Raw genomic sequence first — 25,989 nt, 5'->3', positions numbered from 1 at the left:
CCCCAGTCTTTATTTCTACCATGAGATAAGTTCTTAAGTTCTTCCATTGGGAATGCACCTGTTGCTGAGACAGCCCCTTCACCTAGGGCTAGATATGACTGTTCATAATTTTCAATTATTTCATTACTTCCACAATAGTCCCTCTTATAAACTTTTTCGTTATGGAAAGTTTTAAACATTCAAAAATAGAGAAATAGTATAATGAATTCCTGTGTAAACATTATACATCTTTGAACATCATCAGTTCATTATCAGTCTTTTCTTAATCTATAACTTTCCACCCTGATTACTTAGAAGGCACATCCCTGTTATATTATCTGTAAATTATATCCTGGGGCAGTATTAATTGCATCATAGTTGTTTTTTAAACTACTTGTTCAAATCAAGATTCAAACATAATTTATATATTGTAATTAATTGATAAGGGTCTTGCTCTATTTAATCTATTTGTAATCCCCTTTCATCTTCCCTGTAATTTCTGAAAGTTTGTATGTTGAAAACTGATGTTTTTGTCTTACAGTTTTTCTAGATTTTGGGTTTTGATGTTGAATGCCTTAGTGTCAATTAATATTGTTCTGTATTTTTTGTAAATTAATAATTAGGAGGGCCAGGGATTTAGCTCAGTGGTTTCGCCGCATGCTGCACAAGCACAAGGACCCGAGTTTGATCCTGGGTACCAAAAAAAAAAAAAAATTAGGACAAGAGTTTTAATCAGGTTCAGGTTTTACAGTTATTTTTAAGTGATCTTTGCCTTTCATTCTTGAGAAGAGTTGCATTTTTACATTTCTTGGTAAAATCTAAGGTTCGTCTGAATTTATTCAGAAGACTATTTCATTAGAGATTATTAGTTTCAGTTAATATCCAAACTCCAGGTATCTCCCAGAATAAGATGTTATATTATGATATTTAATGTTATGCTTTTAAAGAATGAAATTATTTTATAAATAATTATCAAATACTTCATTTTAATAGGTGGGAATTTGAAGAATCTGAAGAAGATCCAGTGACAAGTATTCCATACCAACTTCAAAGGCTTTTTGTTTTGTTACAAACCAGCAAAAAGAGAGCAATCGAAACCACAGATGTTACAAGGAGCTTTGGATGGGATAGTAGTGAGGGTACTAATTCTCTTGTAATGATAAGTATTTCTCACATTCAAAGGAATTCTGCAAGATAGTAATGTAAACACACTACACATGTTAAGAACTTAATTGCTTTTACCTTAAGCTTTCTCATTGCTTTTTGCTTTGATTTTAAAGTAACTTGTTTTTCACTATTTAAGGTGTGAGGGGTAAATTTTCGATCAATTAGAATTTTCTTGTAAAATAAGTTTCATTATATCCTATTTGAACTTAAACTAAAAATTTTTAAATTTTGTCTTAAATTTTTTTCAAACACATTTCTTAACTCTGACGAAAATTGGCAAATATTTTTGCACCAGAAAGATCGTAGTGTTTATAAAACACTGAGATCTCAATTTTTTTTTTTTTTTTTTTTTTTTGGTACCGGGTATCAAAGTTAGGACCTTGCGCTTGCAAGGCAGACATGGTGCCACTGAGCTAAATCCTCGGGCCGGATCTCAATTCTTTTCCTTGTGATTGTCTTTTCCTGACTATAATGTATATTTTTGTGTTACTATAGAATTTAGCTTTATTTAAAGTAGACTTTTCTGTTTCTGCTTGTTTTTAAACAACTAGTGTTTTATTATGCTGTGTATTGCTATTCTTAATTAAATTTTATCTTAAAATAGCTTGGCAACAGCATGATGTACAAGAATTATGCCGAGTCATGTTTGATGCTTTGGAACAGAAATGGAAGCAAACAGAACAGGTAATTCCTGTCCTTCAAGTTGAGGGAACTTTTTTCTGATAAATCATTTCATTAAAATAACTTATTCTATTGGTATGTTTTAAAATTTGTATATTAGTCTAGAGGTGAAAGCACTGAGTGGGGAACTGAAATTACTAGGTTCTCATTTGACTGTTATTTGAGTCGTAAGCATCCTCATTAAACCAGCCTAGACTTCAGTTCCTATCTTTAAACTAAGGAAATTGGGCTGTCTGATGAAGGAGGTACTTTTTAACTCTTAAAATTATATAACATATATGTATACTGTATATGATTTTTGGAGAGATGATTTTTGAATAATATTTCCAGATATTTATGAAGTAAATTAAGTCTGATTCTGTGTAATACATTATAAAATGCATTCATCAAGCATTACCTTCATTTTGACTATTGAAATACAATCATACTCTTTTGACATTGAGAATTCTTAGTAAACTGACCCTATTCTTAGCCCTTGGAAGTAGGAGCAGATCAGGAGTGCGAAGAATATAATTGGGATGAGGACTGAGGCTGAACTAGTTCAAGCTCAGTATGTAATAGAGTATTATAGGGATAAAAGAGGAAGAATATATAAAGTAGCTTGGAGGGTCTAATTTCTGATTGGAACTGTTGTGATGGCTTGAACCAGAGTTTTTCGAACAGGGTTTGATTCTTCCAAAGGTTATGAAATCAGTTTGGGAAATCCATAGTAGCACTTTCAAAAAAGGAATGGAATAGAAAAGTGTAAGAAAGGGTCATATAAGTAAAGTCTTGTTTTATGAAACTTTAGTTAATGTTATAGGTGCTGGCTTGTGATATAAATTACTTTCTTATGGTAGTTTGGTATCAGATATTTAAAAATTACTGGTTTGAACCACTTGGAAATACTCTCCTACATGGAGAAGATAATCACATGATTGAGGCAAAGGATAAAGAAGCTATTATTAAATAAATAGTATTAGAGTAGATAGCAGTGGTGGATCCAGTTTGAAGACTTATGGGTCCTAGACATTTTAAGAGAATTAAATTTAAGAAGTAAACTGTAGTGCACTTTCTCTCTGGCCTACCCCTATTTAAGAAATAATAAAAAAACTTAAGTTCATTTAGAGATTTAGTTTCTCTACTTAGTCCTACGGGGCTTTATTTTAGTAACTTTATATAAACAGTATTAGGGGCTGTTTCTTCTTGAAAGGTATGAAGTTGTCCTTCTTCCTCATTACAACCTTCTCTGTGGATCAGCACTTCCACTAAGATCAGCTGAGGCATTTCTACTGCATTCCCAAGTTTTGATAGAGGAAGGCTTGGGGCAAGACATTTATACGGAGAACCCTTACTTAGGGAGTTACCTGCCTACTTTCAGCAAGAGGAGCCCAGCTGGCTAACTCTGAGGACTAGGTGAGAGGTCCATTCTTTAGGTGAGGATAATTTGTGGGAGTTATTTTAAGATATTTTTTTGAATTTCTGTACATTTAAAAAAATTATAGAATAATATTTATTCTTTAAATTTTTATGTATATTATTGAATGTTAAAAAGTTTTGTATCTTAAGCTAGAAGATACGATTTTATAAATCAGGATATATATTGTGAAAATGGCAATATGCATATGTAAAGCTATAAAAATACAACCATTTATTTAGCTGTATAGTTTTTTATCATGCCTAGAGTGAGAGATTAGGATATATTTTCATCCTAATGAAGTGATACTTGGTAACTGATTTCATCAAAACTTATTTTAATAGTTGAGGTTTTTAGTGTTTTGGAGTATTGAACTAGATTTTGCACATCGACTCATAAATTTATGTTAATCTAATTTTATTTTTCAATAAATAAGGTGATTTTTGTCAAGCTTTATTTTTTTCTATAAAACTTTAGGTAAATCATGTTAAGACTTTAACAGTAAAAATCAATATCCTTTCATAACCCATTCTAAAAAAGCATGAATTGTTGTATCCTCACATATCCTAAAAATTATTTTTAAGGAGCACTTTTAAAATGCAAATTTTTTATTTTTAGGCTGATCTTATAAATGAATTATACCAAGGCAAGCTGAAGGACTACGTGAGATGTCTGGAATGTGGTTATGAGGGCTGGAGGATCGACACATATCTTGATATTCCATTGGTCATCCGACCTTATGGGTCCAGCCAAGCATTTGCTAGTGTGGTGTGTACCTTTCAGCTGACTGCTTGTGTATCCTTATACAGAATACATAATAGCACAGTGGTATAATCTCTTATTTGGTAAGTATCGTCCTAGATACACCTTCTTGGGTTGTTAGTAATTCCTGCATTTAACGTAGCAAGATCTAGAAGATTTTTTGACCCTTCAGCAAGTCCTAATAGTGCATGTTTTAAGAGGGAAAATGAATGCAAATGTACTGCCTCATGGCTCAGTATTTTATTCTTTATCTCTGATATTAGATGATTTCACCTTTAGCCTTTTTGAACCTTCTAAACAATCTTTTATGAGTGCTGTTTTTGTAGTCATTTTTTGCATTGGAAAACACTTTTTTGGTGCAATTGTCTTGTTCTACACACTTTTAAAACTGAAAAAACCTCTGGTTTTTATGACAAAATTCATAGGGTTCTTTTTTTAAAGAAGCATCCCTATTCTAAATATTTGGTTAAAAATACATTCTGTAAGCAGAGATAATTTGAAGAGTGAAAACTCTAATAATCTTCATTATTCATATAAAGAGTTTCTAATTGAGTATTATCTAGGGTCATCTCATTCCTCCTGGCATCCTTTCCTTACTTACTTTATTTTCTTATCTATATGTGCTTACTCAGGAAAAAGGAAAGTCATGGGAGGAATTAAGTTGATACTTAAAATTAGTATTCAGAAGCATTTATTTGAACCTATTGTATAACCAAGGAAATTATCACAGCTAAATAAAATATATTTCAAAAGTAGAATTTCATCAAGTTGTTCATTTTTAAGTTTGCTATTAATAAACTGTTGGTGGCTCTTAACTAAAAGTCAGTGTTTTTAATGCTAGTCTGTACTTTATTTTCTAAAATAGTGCTGCAAGTGTGGTTTAGTCTTTTGCCCTTGTAGGCTGGAGGACAGTTCATTTTGCTTTTTTTTTTTTCCTGCTCATAATTCGGCTGTCAAGAAATAAGTAGGAAGTTTTGGAATCAGTGGAATCAAAACCAGCGTTTAAGTAAAAGACCTTTTCTGGACCATATGATATCAAGTGTTCTTTCCTCTACAGTTTTTCACAGACTGCTTCCTGAATATATTTACAATTTTTGTTATCTGCTTAGTAGTACCATTTATGAATTGTCATTCTAGCTATCATTAAAATTGGCCTTGATTTGGGTACTAGGTTTGGTTTTCATTTTTATTTTATTTATTCTTTTTTTTTCTTTTTTATCCCCAGCCCCAAGAGTAAGAAAAATTTATTGAGAGAAAAATAGCTTCTGCCTAAGAAGAGAGACAGAAGGGGGACCGGAAAGTGCATTACCCTTCCCCCCCTTTTTTTCTCTTCAGTAACAGGGATCGAACTCAGGACCTTGCGCTTGTGAGGCAGACACGGCGCCGCTGAGCTAAATCCCCAGCTTTGTTTATTCCTTTTTTTAAACTTTATTTTGGCTATTTTAACATTTGTCTTTTAATGACTAATTTCTGAACAGATTTTTAAATATTGGCATTTCTCTGGCAAAATATGCTAGGGAAATACAGGATGGTTCTAAACGGTAGTGACTGTTTTTCCTACCTCACCTGTGAAAATATCATATGAAATATTTTTCATTCAGTTTCTTTTTCAATGTATTAAATATTGATAGAGTTAGTTTTATGTGTACTGTTATGTTGGGATCTTACGTTTGACTCTTCAGCAAATAAAATTGCTTAACTAAATCTTTATGTCATTTATTTACCTCTTTACTTGCTTCCACTGTCTTGAATATGTAATGGATGCAACAACAGAAAGATTTGGAGGATACTTTTGGAGAAGTAAATAGTATTACATTTCTAAATTAAATTCTCCAAAGGTAGTATCCTCCATTGATGTATGGGTGGTAGTGGTTGGTAGCTCAGCATAAATTGAAAGTTAAAGCTATGAAGCAGTACGTGAGCAAGTTTATAATGCACATGCGCTAATAGGGCTTGTGGAAGAGTACTTAAAACTTCATAGACTTTGCTGGAATCTTTTACGGGAAATCACAGCAGGTGAAACTACCCAAGATAGGGTTTCTGAGGAGGATACTACCTTCCGAGAACTGTTGTAGGAGGTAAGTGATTCTCATTGTTTTCTGAATTTAGAACTTGTATTCTACACTTTTTAGTCCACAAACATCATACAGTGTCTAAAATTAATTTTATATCACTGCTTGCCATTGTGTATTTTGTTAATTCTCTGTGTTTTAAAAATAATTTGGTATAAATATGGACTATAAAAATCTAGTTAGAAGAAACATTGTAACATTTCTCATTCAGACTCTTAAAACTTGGCCTTAATTTTAAGCAAACTCATAACTTTATTAGTGGAGTCTGGTATTTTTGTCTTATGGATTACATAAACTAGTATACACATATACGGATATACACAAACAGCATTGATGATTACATGTTGTATTTATTATATGGTCTGTTCAGTGACCCAGAATCTTACAGATATGTATATGGAGTCAAGTTATTGTGATGTTTAATTTCAGACAATCAAATATGAGGTTATACTAAAAATTAAAGTTTTGTTTAAAAACTTTAGTCTTAAATGAATAATATCTAGTTGTATATTTCCATGCTCAAATTAATTTGAAAATAAAATGTAGGATTAAAATATGAGTATAATTAGCAATCACCTAGTTCATTTTAACATCTATGATCAATTTTTATGATTCTCAGCATGATTGATAGCAGATGGTTTTTATAATTAATGCTAGAAGGCTTCTACAATTTAAAAAAGTCTTTCATCATGTTTTTTCATTGAATTATTTTTAATTATTATAAATGATGTTTATTAAATTTCTGATCTTCATTTTACCTAGGCAAGTAAAGAATCAATATTTAAGGGCTCTTCTGCGATTCTTTCAAATTGAGTTCTGTTCAGCACTAGTTTCTAACAGTATTTGATAGCTCTTCTCAGAACATCTACTTCAGTTAAATAAACTTACCGAACTATAACTATAATCCTCTTTTGGAAGATCACAGTCATTTTATTTTGAATACCCCAGTGATTCCTGTAGTAGACAAATCTGTAATATTTTTAAACCAGCATTTTCTTTCTCTGTGGGACATCTGTTAATATCTCAAGGGACTTTATCATTCTGAGGAACATGTTGTGAGAGTTCTGCATTAGAATAAGGTGATTTAGGGCCGGGGGTTTAGCTCAGTGGTGCTGCCACCTGCCTCGCAAGCACACAATCCCCAGTACCAAAAAAAGAATAAAATAAGGTGATTTAAGGAATATCTCCACTTTGTTAAATTAACATGTATGTCCTACAGGGAAGTGAGAATACTATGTGGTGTGATTTCCTGTTGTTTTGCTTATTTTATTAATCCAGAAAAACTACTGATAGCCAAAGAAATATATTAGTAGTTAAACAGAATTTTGTTTTTAATGATTTATGAATTAGAACCTTATAAACTCTCTGAATTGCTTAATCAAAGTGAACTTGAATTTGCTTATTGCCAAGCACATTTAAGAATGTATTCTTATAAGGATATAGTTCTAAATATATTCTAGTAATATATACAGATCAGAAAATTTTTTGGCTAATTATGGAAGCATATTTCCTAAGTTTTATATAGCCTCATATATTTTACATTATCTGGGAAGTCTTTTTCTGTTTGATAATCAAATTTTACACATTGTCTCTTCATGGGTTCGTTTTGTCATAGCACCTGTCGTGTCTGTTGTGACAGATACTGTTCTAGGCCATTTTCTTTATGACAATATGTGTTCAAAAGTCTGAAATTGCATTTAGCTGCATAGTTCCCTATAGTGCCCTTGGAGAGATCAGATGATGTAAGACTTTAGTTCCCTAAGTAAACATTGTTTAGTAAGTTTGACTTAAAGATTTGAAAGAAAATGTTAAATTAGTAAATACTTATGAAATCAGAAGCATTTTAAGTATTAAGTTTATACAGGTTTATATCATGTCCTGCCTTGATTTAACAGATGATTTGGAAATTCTTATAGGGCTGCCTCAGCTATATAACTCATTTGAATTAAGAAATGGTCCAAATTTGTCCAAATATGTAAGCATCACATTAAAAAAAAAAAATCTCTTCCACACATAATCTACCCTCATTTTTCCAGGAATTTGTGTGGTTGGACATAGTGGGAACCCATTTAAAAAGTGGGGACTTCTGCTTTCAGGAAGATGGAGTAGATGTATGCATTGCCCTGTTCCTCCCACTAAAACAACAGAAAACCTTGAATATTTTATATAAAATAAATATAAGAAGACTCTGAAAGGTGGAGAGAAGGCATACAGACTAGGGACCTCAGCACCCAAGGAGTAACACGGTGGTGAGTTCCCTGGGTTTTCTATTTGCCTCATATACCCCAGACTTGGAGCTGAAGACTCTGGCAACCTGGAAACAGCAATGGGCACAGACTCAAAAATCCTGCACGCTTTAGTTAAAATATTAGGGAAAAGGCAGCATAGCAAGTCAGAAACTTTTAGACAGTAATCACTCTAGCCAAATACCATGGAAACACTATGGTCTTAACTCATGCCATTTACATTGGAGCTTGGCCTTTAAACCTTATAACATTGTAACAAGGCTCCTTGACCCCCCTACTGGGGTGTTACCAGAGATCGCTGAGTAGGAAGTCAATACCTTCATCCTAGCAGGACCTACCACCATTTCCCTGGTTTATGATCAGTAAGGACCATATGAAAAGGTTGGACTTCTACCTGCACTAGACAGTGCTGCTTCCCCTGCCCAACAGACTGATGTCAGAGGGGGCCAAATAGAGAATTAGGACTTGGCTACTTTCCAGAGATAATGTGACCATCCTCTTATCCCTGTGGTGCTCCTTACAACCAGGGAGGTATTAGCAGAGGCCTACTGAGCAGCCAGAATTCCTACCCCTGCTCAGTAGTAATAAAGAGCCACACTTAAGTGGGTAACCTAGACTTCTTATCCTATTTGACAGTAATGAGGCAGGAATCCCTTCCACACCTGAGCAATGTGAAAGGAAACCAGCAAAACCAGATTTAAATAGGGTCCAGAATCTCATACCGAATACAGTACTAAAATATCCAGATTTCAATTTTTAAAAATCACTCTGAATACTAAGAACAGGAAAGCCTTAGTTTGAATTATAAAAGTAATAGATATAAACTGAAATGACAGCTGTTCAAATTATCTGATGTCTGTTTTAAAGCAGCTGTTATAGAAATGCTTCAGTGAGAAATCTCAAACCCACTTAAATGAAAAAGTAAAAGGTCTTGGTGAAGAAATAGTAGATATAAAGGAATGGAAATTTAGAAGTAAAAAGTGCAGTAACCAAACTTTTAAAACTCAGTGGATAGTTTCAACAGCAGTATGAAAGAGACAGTAGAAAAAAAATCAATGAATGTGAAGATAGAGCATTTGACATTACCCCTAGATACAGCAAAAAAAGAATTACTGAGAGAGCAGGGCAGATTCTCTGGAACATCTGGGACTATAACAAAAGATAAAACAGTTGTAGCATTGGAGTGGTAGAATGGAAGGAAAGAGAAAACAGAGCTTAAAAAAGTACTCAAAGAAAAAGTGCCTGAAAACTTCCTGAATTTGGCAGAGGCCTTGTAGATCCAAGGAGCTGAGAATATCCCAGAGAAGATAAGCAAGAGAAGCCTACATCAAGTCCAGCTGTAGCCAAATTTCTGAAAACTAATGTCAGAATATCTTAAAAGTAGCAAGAGAGGGCTGGGGATTTAGCTCAGTGGTTCTGCCACCTGCCTCACAAGCGCAAGGTCCCGAGTTCAATCCCGAGTACCAAAAAAAAAAAAAAAAAAGTAGCAAGAGACAAAAGACACCTTTCTAATAGAGCGAAAGAACTCTAATTTTCTGTAAGCAGATTTCTCATTAAAAACCATGGAGGCCAGAAGGAAGTGGTACATTTTTTCAAGTATTGAAAGAAAAAAAAAAAAAACTATCAACCAGAGACTTATACCAGTGAAAATACTCTTTGGGAATGAAGAAATTAAGACGATCTCAGATGGGGGGACTAAGAGATTTTGTTATCAGCAGACCTATCCTTTTAAAATGACTATAGAGTTTTCTAAACAGAAAGGAAATTAAAAAGGGAAGGCATCTTGGAACATCAGGAAGGAAGAAAGAACAGGGTAAGCAAAAATATGGAAAAATATAATAGTTTCTCCTTCCCTTGCTGAGTTTTCTAAATTGTTTGATAGTAGGGCCAGAATTACAGCACTGTCTGATGTGATTCAATAGATGTAGAAGAAATATTTAAGACAATTACAGTGGACCCTCGAGTTACTCCTGGCCTGACATACAAACAACTTGAGTTATGACCAGAATTTTAGTTTTAACTTATGACAAAAGTTTTGAGTTATGACCCAAATGCCAGTCACTTGTGCTTCCAGTTGGCCTCAGCTACAGATTTAACCCTTAAAGAGTTCTGGAAGGAACATTACAACATCCTTTCCTGTGTGGGGTTAATTGAGAAATCCTGGGCCAGTGTCTCTCTAAGGACACTGAGATCTGCCTGGATACAGGAGGGAGACTTTGAAGGCTGTGTAGAGGAGCCTGAGGCTTCAGTAGACCAACCTGAGTTACAACCAGCCCTTGGGAATGAACTGAGTTCGTAAGTCAAAGATCCATTGTATATTATAAATGGGAGAGGGTATAAAGACATAAGGGAAGGAAGATTTCTGTATTCAAACTGGTAAAAGAATGGCACTGATAGACTGATACTTTTCATATACATCTATGTATAGAGATATAGATGTATATAATGTTCATAAATAGGAACCACTGCAAGAGATACACTCAGAAACTATAAATGAATCAAAATAGAATTTTAGAAAAATACTCAGGTAATTTGTGAGAAGGCAGAAGAAAGTAAAAGAAATGATAATGAGAAAAGAATATAGAACTGAAAAAATAATGACAGACTTTGTTGCCTGTAAATAGTCTAGATATACCAACTAAAAGGCAGAAACTAGCATAGTAGGTTAAACACACACACACAGACACACATGACCTAGTCATGCATCTGGTATAGGCAGATTAAAAGTATAAGGAAAGAAAGTATCCATGCAAATATTAACCACAGGCTATTAGGAATGGCTATATTGATACCAAAGACTTTAGAAGAAAGAAAATTACTAGAGACTTGGAGGGGCATTGTATAATGATAAAAAGATCAATTCACCAAAATGATAAACATACTAAATGTATATGTACCAAGTAACAGCTGCAAAGTATATAAAACAAAAACTGTTAGAACGGAAAAGATAAATAGATAAATCTACAATTATAGTTAGAGACTTCAAGGCCCCTCTCTTACCAATTGATAGAACAACTGTACAGAAATAGCAAACTTATAGAACTCAACACCATCCAGTATGATCTTGTAAAATGACATTGTCCACCCAGTAACACCAAAATAAACATTTCAAGTGCCATGAAATAAACACCAGGGTAGACCATGCTCTGGGCCAGAAAAAAAAAAAAAACTCAACATGTTTAAAAGAAAATCATAGAGTATGTGATTTTGAGCCACAGTGAAATCAGAATATGCATTAGTAACAAAACAAAACAAAACAAAAAAACCACAGAAAAGTCACCAACTCTTGGTAAATAAACAGTACATTTCTAGATATCCGTGGGTCAAATAGTCTCAAGAGAAATTTTTAAAAAGACCGAACTAGATGAAAATGAAAATATAACATCAAATTTGAGGCTTTGAAGGGATACTTACAGGGCCGGGGATGTAGTAGCTCAGTGGTGCTGCACCTGCCTGGCAAGCTCAAGGTCCTAAGTTCGATCCCTATTACCAACAACAACCACAAAAGGATACTTTCAGCATTGAGTGCTTTATTTAAAAAGAGGAAAAGTTTCAAGTCAGTAATCTGTTAGACAACTTTCAGCATTGAGTGCTTTATTTAAAAAGAGGAAAAGTTTCAAGTCAGTAATCTGTTAGACAACTTTGGTAAATAGAATAAACCAAATGCTTGACAAACGCAAACTACAACTCACCCAATATGAAGTATATAACAGGATGAAAAAAGAATAAAATGTGTTATGTACCAATTCCCCATGTGGAATGTAATCATTATGTATTATAGACATTTGCTAATAAAAAACCCCCAAAATAAAATTAAACATTTAAAAAATAAATGAGCTAATTTGTATAGCCCTGTAACTACTAAGCTAATTAAATTCATAATTAAAAAAAACCTCTTGAGAGGAACATCTCCAAATCTGGTTTGTTTCTCTGAATGCATGTACCAAACATTTTTTTTTTTTTTGGTACCAGAGATCGAACTTGGGACCTTGGGCTTGCGAGGCAGGTGGCGGAACCACTGAGCTAACTCACCGTCTCTGTACCAAACATTTTAAAGAACAGTGTACAGTGAACAGTTCTACATAATCTCTTTCGAGAAAAAGAGGAGGGATCCTTCCCAATATTTTATAAAGCTGTTCTTATTCTGATACCAAACTAGACAAAGGCAATTTTTTTTTTTTGGTACTGGGGATAGAACTCAGGACCTTGTGTTTTCGAGGCAGGTGGCAGGACCACTGAGCTAAATCCCTGACCCAAAGAATCTTTTTAAAAACCACTATGCATCATGCGTATGATAATTCTTACCAAAATATTAAGAAATGGAACTAAGTAATGTGTAAACAGATTTTACATCATGATTAAGTGAGGTTAATTTCAGGGATTGAAAGCTGGCCAGTATTTAAAAATCAAAGGAGTATTATAATCTTCCATTTAATGGACAAAAGAAAATTCACGTGGTCATATTCAGAAAAAGCATTTGACAAAATTCAATATCTACATGGGGTCATAACTCAGAAAACAAGGTATTGGAGGATAGTTTCCTCAATTTAAGAAAACATCTTCAGCTCACATCATTCTTCATGGTAAAACTGAATGCTTTCCCCCGTGGGGGTGTTAAGGTTGTCTAGTTAAGGATATCTGCTCTTACCTCTCTTATTCAACATAGTACTGGAAGTTCTAGTCAACAGAATAACACAAGAAGAGTAAAGAAAAGGCATATTAATTACAGGGATAAAATTGCTCTTATTTTTAAGTAACATGGTTACTTTGTATTATTTCCTAAGCATCTGTATTTTAAAAACTCAGACTAATAAATTTAGCAGAGTAGCGGGGTATAAGATAAACAGAATTGATTTTCAAGAAACTAGTAATGAACATGTGAGAAATAAAATTAACTTGTGCACTGGAAACAGAAAAACTCTGAAAAGAGACATACTAATTGATTGGACGACTCAATGTATAAAGATGTCAGTTCTCCAAATTACTTAGTTTAATGAGTTCTTACTAAAATCCAGCAATACTTTTGAGGATATATATATACAAGCTCATTCTGTAATTTATAAGGAAAGAAAATGAACTAGAATAGTAGCTAAAATAAATTTTTAGGGGCGGGGATTTAGCTCAGTGGTTCTGTTGCCTGCCTTGCAAGTGCAAGGTCCCAAGTTCAATCCCCAGTACCAAAATAAATAAATAAATTTTTAAAAGAATAGTGAGAGGAAGCCAAGGATTTAGCTCAGTGGTTCCGCCACCTGCTTTGCAAGTGCAAGGACCCAAGTTTGATCCCTGGTGCCAAAAAAAAGAATAAAGTGGGAGGAATCAGTCTACTTGAATTGAAATGGAACACCATGCAAGGAATTACACTGAGAAAAGCCAATCCAAAAAAATCACGTACTGTATGACTCCATTCATATAACATTTTTATATATGAAAACATTTTAGAGCTAAGGGACAGATGAATCATTGCCAGAGTTTATGGATTTTATGGGAGACATGGAGAGGATGAGTAGGTGGAATTGTGGCTACAAAAGAAAAGTATGAAATATCCTTGTGTAGGAATTGGTTAGTCTCTGTACTGTAATGGTGGATGCATGACCCCAAAAAGGTGATAAATTTGTAAAGAACTTAATACACACACATCCATGAACAAATGAATAACTAAAACTGGGAAGAATTGAATAAGATAGATGGATCATACCAATGTTAGAATCATGGTTGTGATATTGTACTAGAGCTTCCAAAAGGTTACCCTTAGGAAACTGAGCAAAATGTACATGAGATCTCTAAGAAATAGAGTATATCTGAATTTAAAGTTATCTCAAAAATTGTAATGAAAAAAGTGAATGGCTTTGAGGAAAGTATCTATAGTTATTTTCTTAGTTCCCAAAAAAAGATGCATGTCCTGAGGAAGATAGTTGAATATATCTGTAAAGAAAATATATTGCTAAACATTGAGTGAATTAATGTACATTAAAACAGTAAAAATACGAGAACATTTATAGGCAGTACCATATCATAGATATATCTTTTGGTTACATTGTTCCTAGATTATCTGCATTAGCTATACAGTTTTGATGATCAGTGTTTTTTGGCAAACTAAGGATGTAAGAATTTTCTATGTTCTATCTTGAATCCTAGAAGGTACAGGCTAAAAGATGTGCAAAGGGAAGAAATAAGCTCTAGGGAACAATTACTATTTTCATTTTGGAATGATAACAAAAAAATTATAGTCAACCCAAAACTAGTTTTGGAAGTATGATTTATGAAAAATTTAGCACACCATAGAGGATAGTCTTTGGTGAGCATTTCTGTTTTTGTTTGTATATTACAAACAGTACAGTATTTATAATATTTTATTCCATTTATATGGCTCATGACCTATTTTTTTGATACTAGAAATTAATTTGGCGTGGTTTTTAATTAGGTACATCCCATTAAGTACAGATAAATGTATATAACTACATTAGTTCATTTACATAATTTATTTGTTGAGTGGATGGATAAATTAAAGCTGATTTTTCTAACTGGCTGAACTTATAATTATCTTGGTGACAACTCATTAAAAGCTAGAAATAGAGTACATTAATGCAGTACTGAAGGATAATGGCAACTATCTGAATCTGATTATCTCTACACATCTTATGAAAGGAAAATAAATGAAATCCATCTAACCCATACCTTCCACGTTACTAGGAGACCGAATACCCTGAACTTCAGATTACCTGTAAAAAAAAAACAAATTGCAAAGTATATATCCAATTCCAACAGAGCTTCCACTGCTGCTGCAGGTGTGTATATGTGGAGAGTATGGAATGGGATGTTTAAGAGAATATTAAAGAGGAGAGGGGATTGAGGGACTTAAACAAGACAGGGACAAAATCACCCTCAGCCTGAGGAAGTACAGCAGCAAGTACCTAAATAGTGAACACAGACTGGGACTTGATGGTTCATAGGACCAGCTATAAGGAAAGGGTTTTATAGTGAAGGTAATGCCCTTCTTGCTAGCAGAGTCCTAAGATTGTACAAGGACATCACATGTCAAAGGACGGGAAGCCTGTATGTCTGGTCTCATTATAAGGCCATCAGTATATGGTCATGGGGTCTTCACCCTGATGACTGTCTGAGCCTAATTGCTTTGTAAAGGCCCCACCTGTCAGGCAGTTAAGTTTCCATCCTTTTAAACATCTAATAATGGGAATTAAACACCAATATGAGTTTTGGAGGGAACAAACCATATTCAAACCATAGCAGTTTTTGACCCACAAAACAAAAGCTGGTATCCTAAACTTAATGGTGAAAGATGGGTATGTACATGTACCAACTCCCCACCAGGAATATAATCATTTTGTACTGCACACATGCGCTAATATTTTTAAAAGAGAAAAAAATACAATGAAAGCTCATCAAACTTGAAAAAAGCTAGAGAAAAAGACAAACCTGCCTTACAAATGAATAAATTACAGAATTTTCAAAAAAGTACAAAGAATGAAAATCTGAGGGATATCAAATGAAAATGAGACAAGAAGTGAAAAGAATTTCAGAAAAAATGAGAAGACCAGCAGAAGAGCTGTGGTACAATTGGAGTTTTGGAAAAGGAAAAACATGGGACAGAACTAATGGTTAAATTATAATCCAGAAATCTTTCTGGGGATAACAGAAATGTTAAGTCTACCTCTTGAAGAATTTTTCATGTACCTCGAAGAATTGACCTCTAGAACATTGAAGTCTGAAATGTAAATTTCACTAAGTTATTAAACTAAAGAACTTGGATTGTCCTCATACTTCTGAAGAGCAAATCACAGCAACAGTAGCAATTTCACAAAGCAATTTCTCAAGGAATCAAAGTACAAGCCAAAGATTTGCTATCCAGCCAGTTTTTTTTCAATTATGACAGCAATAAAAAAACCAAATTTGAACATGAGCTCTTGAGTTTATTAGCAGATCAGCTTAATCCAACTAAAAGATCACCACAGAAGCTTCACAGAAGGACTGCTTACCACCTTAAATGCTTGTAAACTTAAGGAGTGAAAGCAAGCATGGAGACTCAGTAGAACAATAGTATGAAATGTCATATATAGGCAAAGTACCACTTTTAGAAAGGAAGAGAAGGAAAGAAAGTGAAAGAATAAGATTACAGGCTTGTGTGTGTCGGATTTATAAAAGGATTTATAAAACTGGCAGATCAGATACTAAAAGCTTCTGATTAAAAGAGAATAAGGAATTAAAACTAAGAAAATTTTAAGTGTAAAAGTAGCTACTAAAACAAAATTACTATGCTAATTACTAAACAATGTAAAAAAGTCATATAAAGAAAGGAACACGTAAATGTACATGCAGTAATTATATTGTAGTGGCTGAGCTAGAACTAAATATACTATTCATATCAAATATAAATGGGCTTAAACTATTGAAAGAAGGATTTTCAAATTGAATTAGAAAAGCAAACATCCTATTAAAATTTGATTTAGGCAAAAATCTGTTAGTGCTAAAAGCCAGGGTGGCACATTTGATAAGGCTTTTTCAGGATTTTTTGCATGACATGCAGTGTCTCCTTACAGACAGCTTATTACCCACACAGGGAAAAATAACTTTATGATGGAGAAATTGGACGTTTGCCAGTGACCTCATGGCCTGCAACTATGATACTCTTGGGCACACATCACTTACATAGTAATCAAGCAAGGACTTTATAAAATGAATGTGAAAATGAAAAGCATCAGGCAAACTCAAAAGTTCAGAAGACTTTAAAATAACTGGTCTCTATTCAGAAAATATCAGAGTTATGATAGGAAGAAAGGCTTTACAATTCTTACGAGATTAAAGAGCTCTTAGAGCATAGGCATCCAAATGCAGCCTGTGAGTAACCCTGGATTAGATTTTCTATTAGATAAGGGGAAATGCTGTAAGGGGCTTTATTAGAGTAATGGGCAGAATTGAAATAACCAACAAAAGCACAATATCAATATTAAATCTCCCAAAGTTTGGAACTACTATTTATGTAAAAGTCACACTGAACCTCTGAGAGTTAAACATGTTGTGTGGACTTACTCTCAAATGATTCAGAAAAAATAACATGATAGTATTGGCATGTACAGGAATAATGCAAAAGTCTCAAAATTTTTAAAAGATGTGTTTGAGTTAAAAATTATTTAAGCTTTCTCTAAGTTTAAATTTTATTTTGCAAAGAGATAGTCCTAGTTATGAAGTATAAGCCAGAAACCCATACATGCCTTAGTTTAGTAAAGTAGAATTTGAGTTACAAAATTTTTTCACTCCCTTCCCCCCTTTCTAGGACGCTTAAGTGTTTTATGAGTTCAAATTACTTCTTTTCCAAAAACCTGGCAAATTTGCTATCAGCCTTTATTAAGCTATAGGTGTGATTTCTTTCAAAATTTGTTTTTCTCTGTTATGTTTTTGTAGAATTTGTCTTTTTTAATTCTTAAAATGTGCCTTAAGGGCCGGGGATTTAGCTCAGTGGTTCCGTCGCCTGCCTCGCAAGCGCAAGGACCTGAGTTTGATCCTCGGTACCAAAAAAAAAAAAAAAATGTGTGCCTTAAAAAGGAAAAGAAATTATTTCCTAAGTGTGTCCTTTACTGTGACCTTCAGGTCATGTGGAAAAGCCCTGCTATTTATCTTTCCCCCTTCCTAGTGCCTCCTTGCGGTATAAGAGGAAAAAAAATAGGAGATGGGATGAATTTAAAAGCCATTAATTATCTTTTCATATTTTTATCTTGTTCCAAAGTGAACTCTGTTAAACAATGTGTGGATAATAGTTTTATAAGCCTTGCCAATTATTTTGCAACGAAGTCCATTTTGCCAGATCAAGCTCTTTATTTATCTGAGGAACAATGTGTTTTGATTCAACAAAAAATATTTTAAGATACTTTGTGTTAATGATTCAATTTCTTTCTCTTTGTATATGATAAATTTCATTAGTAGCTCTGCTTGGACTATGTGTGAAGAAAAGAGAAAATTAGATGAAATTTGAAATTATGCATCCAGTTTTAATACATTGTACTAATTTTTTCAGTTGTGAAAAGCTAGTTATCAAAATTAATTTCATATTCACTGATTCTTCAGCAGTATTTATATTGAGTTTCTGGCTTCTCTTTGAAGGCTGAACAGAGAAGACAAAATCACATGGTTGTACTTAGGTGAACCTTTTCCCATAAAGCAGTATCTCACATGAAATGACAAAGTTACACAGTGGTTTTCTATCTTTGTAACTAATGCAGTGCTGGATTGCTGACTCACACTGATTGTAGTGATTTAAGGATGACTATATGATTACAACTATATGGGTAGTGTGATTCACAATACAATGTTATACACTGTACAGTACAAAATTGCCTTTTACAAAAAGATTAATACACATAACTACATTTCTAAGAAGTATGGAATTACTTTTGGGGGAGGTACCAGGGACCAAACTCAGGTCCTTGCGCTTGCGTGGAACCACCGAGCTAAATCCCCGGCCCAAGAAGTGTGGAATTACTTTTTAATGTGAAGACCATGAAGCTTTTTTTTAGCTTATTTAACAAACACCACAATGTAAAGCCAATAAAAACTAGGAGAAAGTGAAATACTAATGTACAAGATTAAGGAGGACAAAATTCATTTTTAGAATGAAGTAATTTTTTAAATTCAGTTTTCATAGTGGTTAGCATTATTTTACTGTTGATCATTTTTGCTTGGTGCATTTTAAGGTCATAATTTTCCAACCATTCTACTTAAAAATGTTTTGGTAATTGTAGTGTTTTTATATTTAGGGCATTGTCATTAACATTATTTTAAGTAATTACAAAATAATTTTTTTCTAACTAGGAAGAAGCATTGCATGCATTTATTCAGCCAGAGATCTTGGATGGCCCAAATCAGTATTTTTGTGAACGTTGTAAAAAAAAGTGTGATGCTAGAAAGGTAAGTGTCATATAGAGATTAAATAATTAATTACCTGAGATAACATTCACTATTCAATAGAGTCTTCCTTTGTTTTTCCTTAGGGCCTTCGGTTTTTGCATTTCCCTTATCTGCTGACCTTACAGTTGAAAAGGTTTGATTTTGATTATACAACCATGCATAGGATTAAATTGAATGATCGAATGACTTTTCCAGAGGAGCTAGATATGAGTATATTTATTGATGTTGAAGATGAGGTAAATATCTATTATATTTTTTATTATAAAATATAATCCACTTTAGTTTGCGTTTTTTTAAAAGAGCTGTTTGAAATAAATTACCACAGATGCCATTTACCATGGCATCTTGATGGAAGTTTTTTCTTTCCTTATTTTCTAATACTGAGTTCTGTTTAACAACAACAACAACAACAAAAAAAATTTTGCCTCTATATAAGCTTTTCCCAACCATAAATTACATCTCAGATATTCTTGTTTCACCTTGTATCTTGGATACACTTTGAAAAGAGTTTCATAATTTCTTAGTTGTTGGAACTCATACTAGTAAAGTGTACCTGTGTTTCTGGTACATATTAAACATGGGACAAATACATATATATATGAATAAGTGAATGAACAGTCTGAATAAAGTGGAGTTAATTTCTTGTAATTGTTTTAGAAGGGTTTTTTTGAGGATGAAAGTATATGCATTATTCCCACTTAAGGTTTGCTAGCTCTTTTCTAAGTTAGAAAGATAAAAAATCAAGGTATCATGTCTATTTTCCTTTCATAATTAGTTTTTTTAAAATTTGAAACATTATTTAAATAGTTTGAGCTTGAGATTTTCACATACACCTGAAATGCTCATCAGTTTCTCCCAACTCATTAGCCTTCCAGGATTCTCTGATTCTTTTAGCCTTGTTCAGTCTCAGATTTATAATATCACACTCTTATTTTGGAAGCTTTTCTGATTCTATTGTGTAAAATAATTACAATCATTTAGCATAGTTGTTGCAAAGTGATAAATATACTCTTGTAAAATTACTATTTTTGGGCTGGGGATTTAGCTCGGTGGTTCTGCCGCTTACCTTGCAAGCGCAAGGACCTAAGTTTGATCCCCCGTACCCCAAAAAATAAAATAAAATTACTATTTTTTTTCTGATTGGAACTAAATACTATAGTTATACAAAAATGCCTTTTCCCATGAGCTTAAAAATAATTTTAAACATCAAGTTTTATTTAATACTGTTAAGTACTAAGGCAATGTGAGATAATGTTTTGGGCCTAGCTAGATGTTGGTTCAAATCCTTGTCTTGCTACTTCCGAACATTCTTGACCTTAGGCAATGTGTAAGTTTTCTGGGGTTCATTTTCTTTGTCAATAAAGTAAGGATAATAATTGGGTTTTTGTAACTACTGTAAAAAGACATCTTAGATGAAGTAGATGCCTACTGAACCTATGACCAGATAACATTTTTAAAGATTTAAAGTATTACCTCAGACACTTATGTTTAAGTTAGAAAGTCTGACCAAAGTGTGCCACATTGAAAGGAGATAAAATCTTTACAGAATTTCTGTTCAAATATAAATGAGAGTTAGATGAGTCTTCTGTATATGCTTAATGTGTTTTTCTAAAGGGAAACCTTTCCTAAGGGAAGGAAACCTGAAGTTTGACAGGTTCTTTTACTGAAGTTCTAGGTTAGTGATGCCAAACCTTTGAGAGCTTTCAGTGACAACAAACAGCCCACTGTAGCACTGTTCTAGGTCTAGTTGAGGGAAGGATGCTTTGACTTAGCTGAAGAAATTTCAGGCATGATCTCTTTGAACTTAGAGTTCTGAGGTTGGTTTTCACCTCCATTTTCCCTTGAACCAAAGTTTCTTGAGGGGTGCAATACCTACAACAGAGTTCCTAACTGAAGAAAAAAGTTTATACTTGCTTTATATTATTTAATCAATTAAAGAACTTCTGTGCAATGTCTTACACACACCAAGAGCCTGCATCTTAGAGAATTCTCAACTGTTAAAATAAAAATATTTTTAGGTAGTTCTTCAAATTAATTTTGTGGAATGTGATTTTAAAACTGTAAAGCATGGAAAAGTTACATTTCTACCTCCTAGATACTAAAGTTCTTAAGGATAAATACAGTGTCTTGTTTTTCTAATTATCTATAACGCATAATAGTGATAAACTGAATTGTACTTTGTGTTCAAGGAAAGAGATGGTATTCTATCGGGATTTGAGAACAAAAGAGCATTTTAGAGCTTAGATTCTCTTATGGATTTTGCTGAAAGAAGTGGTAATTTATGTTACTTACAACAATAAACATAAATAGAGTTTATTTCACTAATTTGTTGTATTAGTAGAAATACTTTTAAAGCACATTTTTTGCTTTTTAATTTTTACTTCAAGTCTGACTATAAGAAAATAAATTTACTTAAAGTAAAATAATTCTATTTATAAGAACATTTTAAATCGTGAAAATGTTAGCATAGATGGTAAAAAGTTTTGATATTTTTCCTCTGTCTGGCTTATGACTTTAAGGTAATTATTGTTTTATTAAGAAATCTCCTCAGACTGAAAGTTGCACTGACAGTGGAGCAGAAAATGAAGGTAGCTGTCATAGTGACCAGATGAGCAATGATTTCTCTAATGACGATGGTGTGGATGAAGGAATCTGCCTTGAGAACAACAGTGGAACTGAAAAGATTTCAAAACCTGGTCTTGAAAAGGTACCTTTTATAGTTTGTTTTTGCTTTCAGTGCTGGAGATTGAACACAGGGCTTGACGCATGCTAGGTGAGCGCTCTACTGCTGAGCTACGCTCCCGGCCCTTTGTGTTTTGTTTTTGTTTTTATTTTGTTTGGGGAGTACTAGGGGTTGATCCTTAGGTCTTCATTCTGTGCCACTTCCGTCTTTTGTTTATTTTTATTTTGAAGCAAGGTCCTGCCAAGTTGCTAGTTGTCCAGACTGGGCTCAATTTTGTCATCCTCCTATCTCAGTGTCCCAGAATACCGAGATGATAGATGTGCAGCACCAGGCCTGGTTTCCTTGTGTTTTTTATTGAAAAAGAAAATAATCTCTGAGCTTCTATATAATCCTGTAACTGTTGTTACTGATAAATATCTATTAACAAGAAGCTTCATCTTTGAAAATTAAGACTTCTTGAAGATGCTGCTTATTTATAGATAACATGCTTGTGTATGATAATTAAACTTCAGAAAAAACTGCTTACATTAATTTCTGGAGGACTGAACTGTAACGATGCTATAGACTATACGGTTTTAGAGAAAGGGTGCCTAGCAGTCAGGAAACCAAGGGTCTAGTATCACCTCTGCCTTTAACATTTCAGCACGTCTCTATATCTTATATCTCATCTGAGTTTTCTTATATAGAAAAACAAAAATATTGGGACTTGATTTTTAAAATTCTGGCCAAGAAACACATGTGAAGCAGTAACAGAGCTGATCTTTTTGATATAGAGGAAAACTAAAGCTGACTTTTTAGAATGAGTTAAGGAATTGTCTTAACTTTCTTGTCACGGGGATACAATACTTGACACAGTACTAAATGAGGAGAAGTTTATTTTGCCCACATTTCAGAAATCTCAGTCCTCACACGGTAGGCGGCATGGTGGAAGGGCCTGGGCAGAGAAAAGCTGTTCGTACCTTGGAGGACAGGAAGAAGAGAGCTAAGGGAGGAGCCAGGGAGGGAGACACACCCTTCCAGGTCACATATCCAGTGACCCACCTTTTCCAGCCGGACCCCACCTTTTAACACCAAGCCAACAATGATGCCCCATAGTCTAATCTTTCACAAGCCTGCCTGTGAGCACAAATGAGGCTTTGGTGGGACATCTAGGGACACCCAAACTGTAGCAAGACTGCTCCTTCTGCTTCTATATTTGAAAGAGATTTTGGATAATTGAAACTATTTCTACATTAAATGTTTGGGGATATGGGAAGGTAAGGGGAAGTGAAAAGAATTAAAATGTGTTGTCTACATGTACCAACTCCTCATGGGGAATGTTGTAATCTTTATGTACTGCAAATATGTACTAATAAAAAAAGGAAGAAAAACATTTTGCTAGAATTTACCAGTGAAATCACCTGAGCCTGCTGCCAAATCATTTATTTCTAACAGTGGGTTGTGTTTTTGGTTTGTTTTGTTTTTAGTTTTTTAATGTTTGGGGTTTTTCTACAAAGAAACTCTTGCCACCTGAGTGATAATTTCACTTCTTCCTTACCTACTTAACTACTTGGATACCTTTAATTTCTTCTTGCCTGACTGCTCTGAGTAGGACTTCTAGTCATATTTTAAATAGAAGTGGTTAAGAGTGGACAACCTTGCCTTATTTTTGGTCTTACAAAGCTTTTAGTTTTTTATCATTGTGTATGGTGTTAGCTGTTGACTTTTATGTTGAGGTAATTTCCTTTTCCTAGTTGTTAAGTTTTGATTGTGAAGGGATGTTGCATATTGTCAGATGCTTTTTCAGTATTAATTGAGACAATCATGTGGGTTTTGTCCTTCATTCTGTTAATGGGGTATATCGCAGTGACTGATTTGTGTATGTTGAATCATCCTTACACTCCAGAAATAAATTCCACTTTGTTTTAATGTATAATCCTTATACTATATAGTTGAATTCAGTTTGGTATTATTATGTTAAGATTTTTTTGTACCAATATTCGTCCAACAGTATTGATCTATAGTTTTATTGTAGTGTCTTTATCTAATTTTGATATCAAAGTAAATGGCCTTATAAAATGAATTTGGTAGTGTTTCCTCCTCTTGAGTTTTTCAGGGATTTGGAGAAGGATTAATGATAATTCTTCTTTAAATATTGATAGAATTCAATCCTGAGCTTTTCTTTGTTGGGAGGCTTTTTATTATTAATTCTGTCTTCTTACTAGTTCTAGATCATTCAGATTTTTTCTTATTTCTTCAGGAATCAGTCTGAATAAATTGTATGTTTGAGAAATTTATCCACTTCTTCTGAGCTATCCACTTGTTGGTGTATAATTGTTAATGGTAGTCACTTAAATTCTTTTTATTTGTGTAGTATCCGTAGCAATGTCTCTGCTTTCAATTCTGATTTTTACTTAAATCCCCCCCCCCTTTTCCATAGTCTTAACTAAGGGGTTGTTAATTTTATGAATCACTGCAAAGAAGCAGCTCTTAGTTTTATTGACTTTTCTGTTGCTTTTCTATTCTCTATTTAATTTGTTCCTGCTATAATATTTATTAGTTCCTTTCTTTTGCTAACTTTGAGTTTGGTTGGTTATTTTTCTTGTTCTCTGAGGTACAAAATTAGGGTTTTTTATTTGAGATCTTTTCTCTTTTTAACGTAGCTTTTTACTGCTATAAACTTCTCTTTTAATTCTTGTATACAGTACATTTTGATAGGTTGTGCTTTTTTCATTTGTGTCAAGATAGTTTCTAATCTTGTAATTTCTTTGCATTGTTTGCTTGAGTATGTTGTTCTTTTTCCACATTTGTGAGCTTTCCAGTTTTCCTTTTTCAATTGCTTGCTAGTTTCTTTCCATAACTTTTGAAGAATTGTTTCAATGGACATAGAATTCTAGGTCACTTGTAATTTTTCTTTTAACATATAAATATTTCACTGAACTCTTTATGATGGAAACTTGTTTCTTCCATAGAAACGGTGTTATTTCTTCTCTGGGTGTCTTGCATATTTTTCTTCCTTTTTGTGCAGTTTGAATAACATATGCCTAAATGTAGAAGATTAGTTGTGTTTGTTTCATGTCGAGTTTTGTTTTGGGGAGAGGGAAGGTGCTATTCCTCTTGCTTGGTGTTCTGAGCTTCCAGGTCTGTTACTTGGTGGGACATACCACTCTGTTTGCTTGCCTGTTGTCTGTGGCTCATTTAATGCTGTGACAGAGTTGAGTAGTTGTGACCGAAACTGCATGGCCCATAAAGCCCAGCATTTTCATTTTTATTCTTGCAAGTGAGAGTAAAATAATCAATATTAATTCTATTATTAATAAGCTCATTCACGTTAGGCATATCATTTAATCTGTGTGCCTGTCAGTTGCTACATTTTGGAAGAATTTGAGCTACATTCTTTGTGTTCTATTCAGATCTAGAAATTTGTAATTCTATTCGCTACTTCTGTGTTTGAAGATTTATACCCTTTTTACTTAAGAGTAATATATTTGTTAGCAGTATTAAAATAGAAGAATTTTGTTTGGTTTGGTTTGGGTTTTTGTTTTTGTTTTGTTTTTGCTGTGCTGGGGATTGAACTCAGGGGCGCTCTACCACTGAGTTATATGCCCAACTCTTTTTTATTTTGAGACTAGATCTTGTTAGGACTGATCTTGAACTTGGAATACTCCTGCCTCAGCCTCCTAAGTAGCTAGGATTGCAGGCATGTAGCACTGTATCCAGATAGAATGTTTTTATATAATTTTATTTATAAATTATCATTGTAGATTTGGATGAAGTCAGTCTTATGTTTCTTTCTACCTCTTAGCAATTACTTTGTTGTTTGAAACAAAAATTGTTTCTGATAGTCCTTATTCTTTCACGTATCTTTTCCTTACAGTATGACATACACAATCATAATTTAAAAATTATAAATCTACCACTATTGTTATCTAGAAATTGCTACATTAAGAATTTGTCTTGGAAATATGGCCATTTTCACTATATTGGTTCTTTCTATCCAGGATCAAGGGATGTCTTTCCATTTTCTTATATCCTGCTCAGTCTCCTTTTTCAGGATGCTATAATTTTCAGTGTAGAGGTCTTTTGCTTCCTTTGTTAGATTGACTC

General features: G+C 33.6%; 1 protein-coding gene across 3 annotated transcripts in view; it reads left to right on the top strand.

Moving 5' to 3' along the window:
* Positions 1-25,989, top strand: part of Usp47 (ubiquitin specific peptidase 47) — a 122,545-nt gene that overhangs the window by 61,321 nt on the left and 35,235 nt on the right. For all 3 annotated transcript variants that reach the window (XM_004851428.4, XM_021263801.2, XM_087211667.1), the window contains 6 exons: positions 973-1,118; positions 1,751-1,830; positions 3,842-3,991; positions 19,125-19,220; positions 19,304-19,456; positions 21,760-21,927. In XM_004851428.4, the coding sequence (XP_004851485.1) occupies positions 973-1,118; positions 1,751-1,830; positions 3,842-3,991; positions 19,125-19,220; positions 19,304-19,456; positions 21,760-21,927 (793 nt within the window). The remainder of the gene's footprint in view (positions 1-972; positions 1,119-1,750; positions 1,831-3,841; positions 3,992-19,124; positions 19,221-19,303; positions 19,457-21,759; positions 21,928-25,989) is intronic.

The sequence above is a fragment of the Heterocephalus glaber genome, unplaced genomic scaffold (assembly GCF_053883595.1).
Source record: "Heterocephalus glaber isolate CG9 unplaced genomic scaffold, H.glaber_assembly_v1.0 deba00001428, whole genome shotgun sequence".
Classification (NCBI taxonomy): domain Eukaryota; kingdom Metazoa; phylum Chordata; class Mammalia; order Rodentia; family Bathyergidae; genus Heterocephalus; species Heterocephalus glaber.
This window is presented reverse-complemented; position numbering and strand designations above follow the sequence as displayed.